The sequence below is a fragment of the Lolium rigidum genome, chromosome 4, assembly GCF_022539505.1.
Source record: "Lolium rigidum isolate FL_2022 chromosome 4, APGP_CSIRO_Lrig_0.1, whole genome shotgun sequence".
Lineage (NCBI taxonomy): Eukaryota > Viridiplantae > Streptophyta > Magnoliopsida > Poales > Poaceae > Lolium > Lolium rigidum.
This window is the reverse complement of record NC_061511.1, coordinates 7,385,277-7,399,105: the sequence shown is the minus strand read 5'-3', so window position 1 is coordinate 7,399,105 and position 13,829 is coordinate 7,385,277. Positions and strand designations below refer to the sequence as shown.

General features: G+C 45.1%; 3 protein-coding genes across 3 annotated transcripts; all 3 read right to left on the bottom strand.

Annotated features, from left to right (window-relative positions):
* Window positions 1-320: 320 nt before the first annotated feature.
* On the bottom strand, window positions 321-2,535 carry LOC124646558. Its single transcript, XM_047186662.1, has 5 exons — window positions 2,292-2,535; window positions 1,983-2,196; window positions 1,763-1,855; window positions 1,558-1,656; window positions 321-755 (listed from the first exon to the last, which is right to left on the bottom strand). Coding segments are annotated over exons 1-5 (780 nt in total). The 5' UTR covers window positions 2,294-2,535; the 3' UTR covers window positions 321-383.
* Window positions 2,536-6,035: 3,500 nt separating this feature from the next.
* On the bottom strand, window positions 6,036-8,785 carry LOC124646557. Its single transcript, XM_047186661.1, has 4 exons — window positions 8,236-8,785; window positions 8,039-8,129; window positions 7,156-7,956; window positions 6,036-6,374 (listed from the first exon to the last, which is right to left on the bottom strand). The coding sequence occupies exons 1-3, from the start codon at window positions 8,622-8,624 to the stop codon at window positions 7,174-7,176; spliced, it is 1,263 nt and encodes a 420-aa protein (XP_047042617.1). The 5' UTR covers window positions 8,625-8,785; the 3' UTR covers window positions 6,036-6,374; window positions 7,156-7,173.
* A 568-nt stretch (window positions 8,786-9,353) lies between these two features.
* On the bottom strand, window positions 9,354-12,323 carry LOC124646556. Its single transcript, XM_047186660.1, has 2 exons — window positions 12,054-12,323; window positions 9,354-10,790 (listed from the first exon to the last, which is right to left on the bottom strand). The coding sequence occupies exon 2, from the start codon at window positions 10,788-10,790 to the stop codon at window positions 10,170-10,172; it is 621 nt and encodes a 206-aa protein (XP_047042616.1). The 5' UTR covers window positions 12,054-12,323; the 3' UTR covers window positions 9,354-10,169.
* Window positions 12,324-13,829: the final 1,506 nt, after the last annotated feature.

Here is a 13,829-nt window from a genome sequence, read left to right as displayed (position 1 = left end):
TTTCTTAATTAATCCATTAACTTTTGGGCTTTGGCCTTTTGCAGTTCAGTAATGAAAATAACAGTAAATCATTAAATGACAATTTATCATCTCAAATGACAGTAAATTATCTCATTATACAGATAAGAGAACAATTTATATCACAGGTTCACATAATCTCAAATGGTTCACAGGTTAAACCGAAAGCCTCCACATGTACTGAAACGACATCATCTCCACATGTTCCCAGCTTCACCGAAAACATTCACAAGTAACATGACACCCAGCTAAAACGGAGCAAAATGACACCCAGCCATCCACGAGTTCCCAGGTGTAGTACCTCCTCCCATCATCCACAAAAAAACATGGCCAAAAAAGGATCTCACCCACTAGCACCCACCCCACTAGTTCCCAGGTGTAGTACCTCCTCCCATCATCATCGCCAAACGGGCAAACCTGAGCTCATACTCTCTGTCTCGCGCGGCCTGGGCAGCCTCAGCTTCTTCAGACTTCTTCTTGAGCGATGCCAACTCTTCACGCATTGCTTGGCCTTGCTGTTCTGACATCTCCAGCTTCTCCTTCAGGTCGGTCACTTGTGCGGCTACAACAGAGTCTGATCTGACCTTGTTCCTAGCTGAGCTTGACTGCAGCCCAATATTCATGAGGAATGTGCTTGCAGGGCGTTGCTCTGTAAGTACCTCGGCAACAATTGCAGTAGCAGACTTTTGCTCCTGACCTTCTTGTAACGGTGCAACAATCCTCTTTTCCATTTCAGCCTAGCATAATAAACAACATAATAAATAGAAGCATGAATTATCACATAAAGTGAACTAAGAATTTGAGTAGTGCAACGACAACAATTAAGATTGTACAAAGTAAGTGAGCAACTGAAGTAGCATTTGACTAGTAGTATTCAGATTTTAGGCTAACAATCAAGATCCTACAATGGGCCATTTGGTCATCCTAGCAATAACAACAGCAGCCAAACAAATATATAGCCATTATGAGCTAGTCAACTTATTTAGACCAGACTTCATGTGGAATCCAGATAATAAACACACACAAGCAAATGGCCACACACACAGCAGATGCTCAAGCCACATACACAAATGGTGGCTATAGCTACTACCCACATGCATTCTGCATACTTTGCATCATGTAGCAGCTGAGAGCTCACCATATGCTCATGCCTCGCCTTGATTATGCATGCAAACCATGTTTTCTTGGGGCTTTTCCCGGCCCGAAACCTGATCATGCCACATGCACCTCACGGATCACCGATGTGTCTGTGTGGTCCATGCAAAGATGATGCACAAATACAGCTGGCATGATACAAGGAACATTACATTCAGATTGTTCATGTGTATTTGTAGTGAAAATTATTTCATGGCTATCCGTACTAGCTATATAGCACAACAGTCACACATCAAGTTCTAGCCTACACTATATATGTATAGCATAACACACGACAATATTATCCTCATAATTAAGTGATTGGTATTCTCCCTTAATTAATGGGAGTGTTCCTGCCAGTGGTATATGGATGCAACTACAGAATACGCTATAAAGGTAACTTACTATGGCTTTTTGAACTGGCTCCGCATATCCAGTCTTGCCATTGTGAGTGGCCTTGAAGTAGTCAATTGCGGACAGTGGTTCACCCTTGCGTTCCTCCTTCTGAAATGTTATTCAACGTGAATCAAAATGTTATCAACGAGAATCAAACCGTGAGCTTGGAATACAAAAGTTACTGCAACCTAAAGAAAAGCAAGATTGTTCTTACAAGAGCATAAATATGTGCAGTGTAGGACCTTGAACCAGTCTTCTGTTGAAACTGGACTTTTGCTCGATTAGCCTTGTTCGACTCGCAAGTTTTCTTGCAAATGGGCACATTTCAGTAGTGGTTAGTGTCATGCGCACAAAAATGAAAGAGCAGCTACATGTAAACAAGATAGACTAATCTAAACATGAAGATTGCTTTTGACACACATATATAGGCATACCTTGTGTCTTGGAGTGGTCCACAAAGTGGTCAGCTTCTGCCATTCATCATCTGGCATGCCTGGCACCGGAGACTTGAGGCTGGCCTGATTTTCTGGTACCTTGTCAAAATATTCCTTCTTGATCAAATGGCGTCTGTTCTTTGATCTTTTCTGCAACATATCAGTGCAAGAGGCCTTCACAATCTCTCGAATCGTTGTCCATCTCAAAGTTAGCCTACCAAGACAGCAAACAAGAAGGATGGGATTAGTATCACATGGCAGGTTTAACAGAAATAAAAATACACATACAACTAGGAACAATGAGCTTACATCAACTTTTCCCATGTAGTTTTTCATTAGGGCTTTATTCTCTTTGTAATCCTTGAAATGAGGAAGAACCGGTGTATGGCTTCTTGCAATCAGGCCACCCTCGGTTGCAAGCTTTGCAGCCTGCAAAGGATTCCTTGGGCGCAGCGTCCCTTCATCAATCTCAATTCTCACCTTGGTACCCAGAGACTTGGTCATCCTTTCGAGCCCTTTGCCCTTTCTGACTCTAGGCTTGACCACAGTAAGCATCCCTGAAAAAGAAACATACAAACATCAAGTGAGACAAGCTATGACAGTCGCTTGTTGTTTCAGGACGTCTAAAATGGAAATTCAGAAGTGGCTCTAAAAAGTTGCATAACTTGCATTTAACCAACATTATCCATTTAACCAACAATATCAGAAAATACAAAACAGAACGGTACTTGCCTTCATCATCTTCATCAAGCTGCTGCTGATCATCTTGTTCAGGAAAACCATGAGACTCCAAAGCTTGATTGCTGGCTCGGGTAGGTGCAAAAGGGCTAGGGTCCATGCGGATGGTGCTTTGTTCATCCATGGGCAGACGGCTTTCTTCATGGTTGGTTTCAAGCGTGGCCTTTGATCTCGTGACTCTAGTAGGAGCAGGTTGCTCTAGTTCTAGCAACCTCTTCGACTGCCTGTGAGATATGGCCATCACCCTTCCAGGAGCCATTGTTGAAGATGCTTCTGAGTATGAGCACTTCCTCTTCTTGGATGTCTTCTTGAATCCAATCTTCTTCCTCCTAGAAACCTTTTGGACCTCGTACAAACAGCAATGAAAACAATATTAGATAACAAGTAAGAAAAAGTGTGTGAGAACAGAATGAAAGGAAACAAGTAAGCACAAAGTATACAGTTACTCCCACCCCTCCAAACAAGATAAGAAAAATTGTGTGAGAACAGAATGAAAGAAAAAAAAGTAATCACACAGTATACAATTAATCCCACCCCTCCAAACAAGATAAGAGTTTGCACCTTAACAGTCTTCTCCACTACACTCTCATCGACTTCCTCTTCATCAATAACATCATCTCTAGGATTGTAGTCCGAGCTTTCACCTCGTGGTATGGCACTTGTTGACCCATGTGAAGTAACTGCACTTTCTTCTTGAGCATCATTTGATTTCCTAATCATTGACACTAGTGTGCCGATGCCAAGTGACTGGAATATGCGGTGGTTCCTCATCATTGTATTAGCCCTAATCTTCTCGATTTCGGTGAGGGGCGCTTTGTTAAATGAACAAGAAAATGTAACCATTAGATGAATGGGTTGAAATGCATGGACAAGCATGTCAACTCAAACAGCTAAGGTATGCTACCAGATTTTATTTTCATTTAATCCTAGTAGATTAACAGGCAAATAAAACCCAATCGTTCAGATTTGAACATTACATTTCAATTACCAGATTGCAAGCATAGCCTACGCATATTTCTATACTTAGCACATACACACAAAACCGTAGACAAACTAGCAGTCTAAGATCAAGGAAGAAGTTGTATACCAGCTGGTTGCTGCTCGCTTCTTCCCTGTCATCTTTGTCATGGATTATCTCGAGGTGGTCAGGCTGATGGTGCCTAGCTTGCAAAAGAATGAACATGAATTAGATATGACAGGGATAAACAACCAAGACATGACAAATAAAATCTGGTAGCATAAAGCACTGACAAAGTGACTATTATATCTGAAGCAATTTACAAACTAGTTTCCAAGTCACCAAAACCAACCCCTCAACCCAAAAGTATGCCCACAAGTTAACCCAATAGTATGCAACAATAGTTTTAGGGGCAGCGGATGCATCAACAATGTAGACTCTACCTAATTCAAGCGAGCAGGCCAATGCACGACATTGAGATGTGTAGCACCTCCACTCACAGTCACAACACATCACAACACAGCACATCACAGCGAGCAATCTCAATCAAGAAAGCGAAGTATCCCCGGCCCTGTCGTGATCCCCGCCGCGTATACGTCGCCAGACAGCACAGGCGCATGGGGAACACCTGGTTAGGGGAGCGGTTCGAGCGGAGCTGGGCGTTCGTCCCCATGCCGCTGCTGCGGTTGGCTGCCCAACGTCTACTCCCACATCGGCGCTGGACCACGAGGTGTCGCCGTTCCTCACCTTCGACCTGGAGGCGTCTACTCCACCTGCTCCACCCACGACAGACCCGGCCGTGGACGAGGAGGAGGGGAGGAGGGGAAGGAGGGCGAGGCCAGACCAGGGAGGTGAAGAGCAGCCGCCGTCACCGATCGCCGCCGTCGCCGATCGCTGCCGTCGACGATCGCCTCGCCGTCGCCGAAACCCTAGGGAGAGGAGGGGGACGGGGTGTGGATGGGGATGGATGTCGTGGGTGTGGATGGGGATGGATGTCGTGGGATTTTAGAAAGGAAAATGTTATTTTGGAAAGGAAAAAATTATTTTGGAAGGACAAGGCGGGAGGACAAGGCGCCAGACGAAATTTTGGTGGGAGTGATCCGTGGGTGGTCTATTCCTCTTTTTTGATTGGCTGGCTCTATTTATTTTTTTTGAAACGAGGCAAAAGCTTTGCCTTTCATTGATATAGGAGAAAAGAGTTGGCCCGTTTATGAGGAAAACTGGCCCAAAAACCGTACAACACGACACCACACGCCAGCCCCGAGGGTGCGCTCCACACGGGTCGACGACCAACCAGGTCGACACCACACCTCAACGCAACAGGCGGAGGCGAAAAGACCGGAGCCACCGCTCCAACTACCACACCGACCCCGAGGCCGCGTCCCACCTGGCCGAAGACTAACCCGCCTCCACCGAATCGCCAAAACACTCCACAAACCCCTTTGTCCAGTGGACGTCCAAAGCGAGGCCCCAAGAGGCAAAGCGACACCAGAGCGCCGCCCTCGCCCGATCCCGTGAGGGATCTAGGGTTTCCCCCGGAGAGCCCGGGCGAAGATCAAGAGACATCCGCTTCGACGACGCCTTCAAGAAGGAAGCGGCGCCCACGGGCGTCCCCGTCGTCGTCGGTCCTGGCCGACCGCCAAGACAAGCGAAGAGTCCCAAGAAACTCGCGCCCGCCCAAAAGAGGACCGGCACAGATCACCACCTGCATCCGCCGAACGCGAACCCCGGAGCAACGCGCCTGTAGCCAAAGGAGCGTCGCCGAAGAACACCGTGGGCGCCGCCGGAATGCCACATAGAGGGGACGCCGACCAACACCAACACGGGGCCCGAAGACGAACGCCGAAGACCGCAGCTGCCGCACCGCCGAGGATTCCGGGCCGCCGTCCCGTCGCGCCCCTCACCCAGCTCCTCCTCCCTGGGGCTCGCCGCGCCTGCCCTGGCCATCACACGCCGGCGACGGCACACCTCGGCGCACCGCAGCAACACCGAGCAGACCCGCCGGGACGCCCGCAGCAACAACGCCGCCACCACTGTCTTCACGCAGCACCTCGTGGCTGGCTCTATTAGAACTAGATTAGGGGTGCGCCTAAACTGAGTCAATTCCTCTTTTTATCTTTTGCAACTGACAATTAAAGGGCATGATTGCTGGAGTATTTTACAGCTTGGTTTGGATGAAATGAAACGGAAATGATGCATGGAGAAACATAGAAACACTAAAGAATAAGGTAGATACTCCATGCCATCTTGCAAACACATAATTCAAGGCAATCTGAAGTTTTTCATAGTTTATGTTTGACAAGAGGAAAAAATCATCAACTTCCAACATTCGGAGATAGACAACAGTAATACACATCTCCAAAACAAGCATAGTAGTTGGCTAGATTGCTGCTCAAAGGAACAACTTCCACTGGCTCTCACCGGATGCCTGAAGTCTAAAACAACGCTAGTTACTATTCGGTAGAAACACAGTTGAGTACCAGAGCTGCAGTGCTAACTAAATGTGTTCATGTACCAATTTCTTAACTAAACAACAAAGTAAGAATGAATCCACTATTCATCTGCGTATGATGCTTTACAGAGGACAGTAAATCTTTCAATGGTGCACATCGCCACTGCTTCATTCGGAGCAAGGATTCGTATCAACTGGGGACGCTCTGTCCACATTATGCAGCAGCTCCAGCATCCCAGAATACCTGCAAGGTAGGGGGAGGGGTCCTAGAAAGTCAGTTCCACTGTACCACATAAACAGTACTATATTTACTGCAAGTGCAAAGGGCTTTGGTCTTCCAGCCAAGACATCCAACACAAAAGTGATACTTAATGGTGGTCAGAAGGTTAAATTCGCCAGGCCAGACGGATACTTTTCACCAGTAAGTATTTACTAGCCAGCTTCATTGTAATATGAACGAAATGGACACTAAACAGTTGATTCTCTATTATGTGGCGTGATAGGTTCAAGTGGACATCAGTGCCAGGAATCCTGTGCACATTCAAGCAGATTTCAAACCTTTTACTCCCAAGAGAAAACTAGAAACTTCATGTTTGTATATTAAGCAAGTAGAAGCTTGAGAGATTAAGGTTCATGCTTAATGAGTTCTGTGCAGTCTGTCAGTATGCACCACATAACTTGTACAGACTTATACAGTAATAAGATATAATATTCAATAACGTTCTGAGTTCAGAAACTACTCCTGGAACATACCAAAAATATATATTGTCATCAGATTTTGCCATACATAAGTAAGGGAACATGAATGCACATGAATTATATGCAGCCAGTTGCCCAACCTTTTTCATTTTGATAGGAAACAAATAAATATGTTGGCCAGATAGTAAGATATGAATGAACCTATATGAATAATTCTCTGTATTTCGAAGCTTCTTGCTACATTTCACTATAATGCTAGTTCAAAATATCAGACAAGGTATGAGTGAACTATCTCAAAATACTAAATAAACTCGATGCATGTTTACCTTATTGTTCATCATGAACTACTCATCATCATCAAAATCATGAACTCGATGCATGTTTCCTTCGCCATCGCTACAATATTGGAACATTGTAGGATCTGTCCTGGTTCCTTCATCATCCTCGCTTTCATGTCTCTCTACTGGCTCATGCCTCCTTTTCTTCAATTTTTCAACAACTGCAGCATCAACTAGCACACGTTCCTTGTCCCTCCGCAATCTGGTTTGGACATGTCCTTCCTCCACCGGAACATGCGGCGCCTCATCATCTTGGTATGTTAGGCCGACACCACCGGGACCTTTTTCTTCAGTCTCGGCCACACTCCACAAATGCCTATGCTGGAATTTTTGCACTACTCGCCAACTTCCACCGTAAGCGGTGTCTGGCACATAAAATACCTTTGTTGCTTGTGATGTAATAATAAAAGGATCATTCTTATACCACAACCTTGCAGTGTTAATGCTCTTGAAATGCCCATCATCTCTAAGTCCTGGATTCTTCCCGCCACCAACATGAAACCAATCGCAGCTAAACAAGATGACCGAACGGTGAAAGCCTCCGCTGGAGTTGTACTGCAGCTTGATGATGCTTTTGAGCTGACCGTAGAAGTCAATAATCTCCTTCTCGTGGTCTCCCTCGGTAAGGATACCGCTGTTTTGTGTGTTTCTAAATTTCTCGCGGTCAACTGTGTGGTAACGGACACCGTCAACAATACATCCTGAATACACTCTCACTCGCCTATCCGGTTGGCATGCCAAAGCAAAAAGATCAGCACTCACTTTCTTCTCCTCATGCAATTTTCCAATCTGCACCAATAAACCAAACCATGGTGAAAAACACACACACAAAAATTATGGGTCAGTTGGTTCCAAAGGCTAAAGAACTCACATGATCCTGAAACCATTTTGCAAAATTCTTCGCGAGCCATCTATCAACATTGATTCGGCTATCTTGCTCCTTCAACTCTTCCTTGCATAGGCTGCAAATGCCAACAAAAATATGTAGTTAATTAAAACATCAGGGCTAAAAAACCGGGTTCCTTCCGACCAAAGCTAATAGATACAAGTGCATAGGAGATGACGTACTCGATATATGGTAGCACCTCGGAGCAACTTCTGAGCACATAGTAAACCATCTTGTCATAGTCAGCACCATCGGCCTCTAAGTATTGGCAAGCTCCAAAGAACTTCACACCGTGCTTGAAAACCGAGACATCACCGGTATGTGAATCATCCCGCGCACTATTTCTGCCCGGCCGATTAAATCTCGTCTCCACATCATCGAAGTATCTTGAACAGAATGTTAAGCATTCATCAACAATGTATGCCTCGGCAATCGATCCTTCAGGCCTGGCCATGTTTCGAACTGAACGCTTACATTTAAGGAGCCTTCTTTCGATCGGGTACATCCAGCCGTACTGTACAGGTCCTCGAAGCTTTGCCTCTTCTGGTAAGTGCACGCACAAATGAACCATCACGGTGAAGAAAGCCGGAGGAAATATCTGCTCAAGTTTGCAAAGGATAATTGGGATTTCTTTTTCAAGCCTGTCAAGAACATCCAGCTTTAGTGTTTTGCAGCACAACTCTCTAAAAAAGTTTCCCAATTCAGCAACCGCCTCATAGATTTCCGGCTTCATCATTCCTCGAAGTCCCGCTGGTAAAATCCTTTGGAGGAGGATATGACAATCATGTGTCTTCAATCCTTGCAACTTGCATCCATCAGGCGAAATGCATTTTGCTAGGTGAGCGGCGTATCCATCTGGAAATCTCACCGCTCTTATGAATTCACAAAATGCAATTTTTTCTTCTTTACTCATTGTGTACCATGCTTCTGGCATTTCAAACGACTCTCCATCTTCAATAGGTTGTAGGTGCAACTCTTCTCTTATTCCCATGTCTTCCAAGTCGAGCCTAGAGTTAACCGTATCCTTGGATTTCCCATCGATGTTCATGAATGTGCCGAGAAGGTTATCACATATGTTTTTCTCGATGTGCATCACATCGAGATTATGCCTCAACTTCAGATGAGCCCAATAAGGGAGGTCCCACAAAATAGACCTCCGGCTCCAGCATTGACCTTCCTCACGCTTTCTTTTCTTCTGAAGCTTCCCTGGCCTCACATCTTTCACCTTGTCAAGTTGCTCCTTCAGTTCAGTTACAGTAAATTCCTTCGGCTTGCCACGGGATTCAGCCTCACCATTAAAATTCTTGCTTTTTCGCCATCGATGGTTGTGAGGAAGCCACCGGCGGTGCCCAATGAAGCATATCTTGTTCCTTATTCTCTTCGAGCAAGGGTCTTTGTCACAGCGCACACATGCATTATAACCTGCCGTGACCCTCCCCGACAAAGTGTGCAACGCCGGGAAATCGTGTATGCACCATATTATCGCAACGCGCAGATCAAACTTGTCGGGACTCAGTGCATCATAGGTACGGACACCTTTCCACAGCAGGAGGAGTTCTTCGACGAGGGGCTCCATAAAGACATCAAAATCCTTTCCTGGAGAATCTGGTCCTGGGATAAGCAAAGCCATCATAAGGTTGCATTGATCCATGCATGCCCATGGTGGTAGATTGTATGGCATGATGAACACTGGCCACATGCTATATGAGTTGCTCATGTTGCCAAATGGATTAAACCCATCTGTGGCAATGCCGAGCCTTATGTTCCTTGCATCAGCTGCAAATTTTGGATATTTCTTGTCAAAATCTTTCCATGCTTCTCCGTCAGCTGGATGGCTAAGCTCATTCTCCACAGGTTGCCGCTTTAGCTTGTGCCACTGTACCTCCTCTGACTGTTCCTTCGAAATGAACATTCTCTGGAGCCTTGGTATCAAAGGGAAGTGCCTCAGTACCTTCTCAGGTATCTGCCTCCTCCCATCTTTCCATCGAGAAGCGTTGCACTTCGGACAGTTGTCAAGCTTGGCGAACTGCTTCCGAAACAACACACAGTTATTGGGGCACACGTGTATTGTATCATAGCCAAGCCCCAATCTTCCGATGATGCTCAAAGCTTCATCTTAATTTCTGGGAATTGAACTTTTGGGGTATTGCAATGTCAAGATCCGGAGTATCGCGTTGAATGCGGCATTGCTTATCCGGTAGTAAGATTTGACATGGAGAAGCTTCACGGTGAAGGTAAATCTTGAAAATGTACCACCATCACTTGCTGCACGCTTCGCCTCCTCTATCAACTCAGCAAAGATAGTCTTATCTCCATCACCACCTTGTGGTTCTGACTTGTACAAGTCCCTGAACAGGTCAGGAATTCTGTCATCCTCATTCCCATCTTCCTCCTCCAAACCATCATCCATATGTTGATCATCTTCTACAAAATCATCGCCTTCATGATCAACATGGTGTGCCTCTCCATCAGGTTGATCTTGTTCAGGTTGAGGTGCATGCAAAGGCTCTCCATGATGGATCCACCGATCGTAAGTGCTTGCCATCCCATACATCAGCAGATGAGCCTCTACATTTGCTAGAGTTTGTTCTTCGCGGTTGAGACAGCTGCGGCACGGGCAAAGAACTTGAGCATCCTCGCCAAAACTTCTGTGAACAAACTGCATAAATTCTTCAACTCCCTTTGTATGTTCAGTAGAGAGTCTTCTAACCCCCTTTCTGATCCAGCTCCTGTCCATCTGCATGCCAAAGACCAAAAAATGTTGAAACTTCATTAACAATGCCAGTAAAATCACTGGAAATGACAGTAGAATGTTTTCCACAAATAAAGAAATGCACAAACTGAAGCCCTGCAGTTTCTACCAAATAATCTTATTATAGTTTCTACCAAATAATATACAGACCATGATCTCTTGTTCTTCTACCAACTGAGCAACAGAAGTCACACAAGCAACAAGTTAAATCAGAGCCAATATGTGTTCTCTGTCAGTTTCATTAGTAGTTTTTCACAGAACTAGCAGCGAGCTTTTCCCCTTATCCGTAATTTGCTGATCTCCTAAGATTCGCATCGCATCAAGGTGCGAATATCACTGCAGCGAGCCAATATCTTCGACGGCGCGGCATCACTGCATCAATGACCGGGAAGGCTATTGGGTTCGCATGAAGGTGCTTTTCCCCTTATCCGTAATTTGCTGATCTCCTAAGATTCGCATCGCATGCCTGCCTATTTGGTTCTCAAATCTCAACTGTAGGAGATTTCGGCCAGGACGCCTCACGCCTGTAGTACTGTAATAACTGTCTGTTTGCAAGCTTTGTATACTGTGTATACATCCAGCCTATTTTCTTTTATTGACTTATTTTCCTGTAAACACCCAACTTATACTAGCAGATAGAATTAGATGCAATTACTGTTAGATGCTAGTTTTAATTGACTAATTTCTCTTTCATGTAGATGAAGAAGAAGGGTGCTGCTAGCCTATTTACATTGTGGGAAAAAGCTTGAACAATTCTTATGGATTTCTGGTCATAAGTATTAGGAACCGGACTGATTGCAGGAGTACCGTTACTTGAACAATTATCATGGTGCTACTGAAAATATAGTCCTGCTGAAATTATGGCTATATAGTGGTTATTTTTGTTCTTAAATTGGTTTGAGAGAAAAAAAAATTGGCAATGAATACACGCCCTCCAATTCCTGGCGCCGCCACTGGAGAGTGACTCTTCTTTTTAAAGTGGAACATTTTGAGGAAAATTTCGAAGAGATTGCTCTATAATATTAAAGAACCAACGCATGAACAAGTAAGCAGTACGGGGCGCACCAATATCTTTTATATGAATGTTGTTGCAAGGATCTCAGTATAAATTATTCTACATATCTTTTATCTGAACTGCCGATAAGACAATCTGGAGACAATAGCTCAAACAGAGACTGAACAAAACTGCAGCCCAAAAAGGCCAACCTTTTTCCATGACAGAGAGGGGAAAGAGGAAACGGTGCAGACCTGGAGGTGTCCGCCGATGGGATCTCGTCGTGGACAGGGGCTCGTCGTCGAGCGGCTTGGTCCTGTCGTGGCCGAGGCGTTCTACCGCCCAGGAGGCCACCCCCTGCTTGGCCGCGGTACCTTCTCCTCCGCGGGTCACCTCCAGTTACTACCGCCTCCGTCCCCGCCGGTCGCCTCCGCCGGTGGTAAGAACGATCGAGACGGTGGCGAGGCGCTCCAGCAGGTCTACCGCCCGGAAGACACCACCTTGCTCGGCCACGGCACCGCCCCCTCCGCCGATCGCCGGCCACCGCCCCTCCACCGGTCGCCGGCCCCAGCCCCCTCCACCAGTCACCGGCCCCAGCCCCCGGTACTGGAATTGTTAGTCTTTTTTTTTTGAGAAAGGAATTGTCGAGAAGGTAGGCTCCTTTTCATCGCGTTAAGGTGGGCTCCGCTTAGAGAATTAGGTCCCGCACTAAGATGGGCTCGGCCCATGTTACGTTCGCCTTAGGTGCGCAGGTTATTCGATCATCTCCATCGCTCGCTCAGGTACAGTTTCTCTTTTTTTTTTTCTTACTGTTTATATTTATATAAATGTTTGAATTTTAAAATGTTCCAATTTGAAAATTTCAAATTCGTAAATTGTTGAGATAAAAAATCGTTCAAATAATTTTTTTAAAAAAATATTTTTAATAATTTAAATCGTTGGTTGACCCGTTTCTGGATAATCGCTCCTCCAGTCCTCTTCCGCCAGACAATAACTACAGCATCGCTCGAAGACCAAAAATTCGATGATTCATTGTGTACTCCATTACTCCATCTGGAGCCATGCACGTGGTTGCTAGCTTCTTTTTATTCATGTACAGGGTTCCTTTTCTCACTGTTTTGATCCATGTCCATGGCTGCCGTGCAGGTCCCACTGCTGCCTAGTCATGCCAACACATCACCAACTAAGACCTTATTGTATGGTCATGGACGTCATGACCATTTAAATAGGTCAAAATTAAGGTCGTGAACGATTGTTGTTAACCCTACGACCAATTCATGTAATGCGAGTGTGACCTTTCTCACAAAATTTGGTCATACTGTTTCAGGGTCTAGACCCTCCCAAACGCCTGACGACCATTTGTCGCGACATGGTCATAGATCTATGACGAAAAGACCGATGGTCGTTATGAAAAGGTCACCAGTGAGCATATTTCTTGTAGTGTTGGCGGTCGGCGGCAGGGCTTCGGCGTTGGCGGTCGGCGGCAGGGCTTCGGCAGGGCGTTGTCGATCCAAATTCGCGCGGAGAAGAAGGAGTTGGGAGCGGCGGTTCGGGCGCGAAATATATAGGAAGGGGCCTTTGGTCGCGGTTGGTGTGGCCAACCGCGACTAAAGGGTACCCTTTAGTCGCGGTTGGCCACACCAACCGCGACCAAAGGCATTTTCGCCCGAATTCCAGCGTTCCCGCGGAAATAACCTTTAGTCGCGGTTGGCCTAAAGGTCCTTTTCAAAAAAAAAAATCATTTTCAAAATGTTGGAAATACAAATAATATATCAAAAAATTCATAAAAATAAAACTAATTCAATTCAAAATGTTAGAAATACAAATAATATATCAAAAAATTCAGAAAAATAAAACTAATTCAATTCAAAATGTAAAAAATACAAATAATATATCATAAAAATAAAACCAATTCCATTCAAAATGTAAAAAATACAAATAATATATCAAAAAATTCAGAAAAATAAAACTAATTCAGTTCAAAATGTTAAAAATACAAATAATATATCAAAAAAATCATAAAAATAAAA

Excerpts from the sequence above, each read along its gene's own strand:
- LOC124646558 (XM_047186662.1), bottom strand. Across the intron at positions 1,856-1,982 it reads GGACCACTCCAAGACACAAG|AAAACTTGCGAGTCGAACAA; the intron begins GTATGCCTATAT and ends CCCATTTGCAAG. Across the intron at positions 1,657-1,762 it reads CTGCACATATTTATGCTCTT|AAGGAGGAACGCAAGGGTGA; the intron begins GTAAGAACAATC and ends ATAACATTTCAG.
- LOC124646557 (XM_047186661.1), bottom strand. The coding sequence starts at position 8,624 with ATGGTTCATTTGTGCGTGCACTTACCAGAAGAGGCAAAGCTTCGAGGA. Across the intron at positions 8,130-8,235 it reads GAGGTGCTACCATATATCGA|CCTATGCAAGGAAGAGTTGA; the intron begins GTACGTCATCTC and ends TGGCATTTGCAG. Across the intron at positions 7,957-8,038 it reads CAAAATGGTTTCAGGATCAT|ATTGGAAAATTGCATGAGGA; the intron begins GTGAGTTCTTTA and ends TTATTGGTGCAG.
- LOC124646556 (XM_047186660.1), bottom strand. The coding sequence starts at position 10,790 with ATGGACAGGAGCTGGATCAGAAAGGGGGTTAGAAGACTCTCTACTGAA.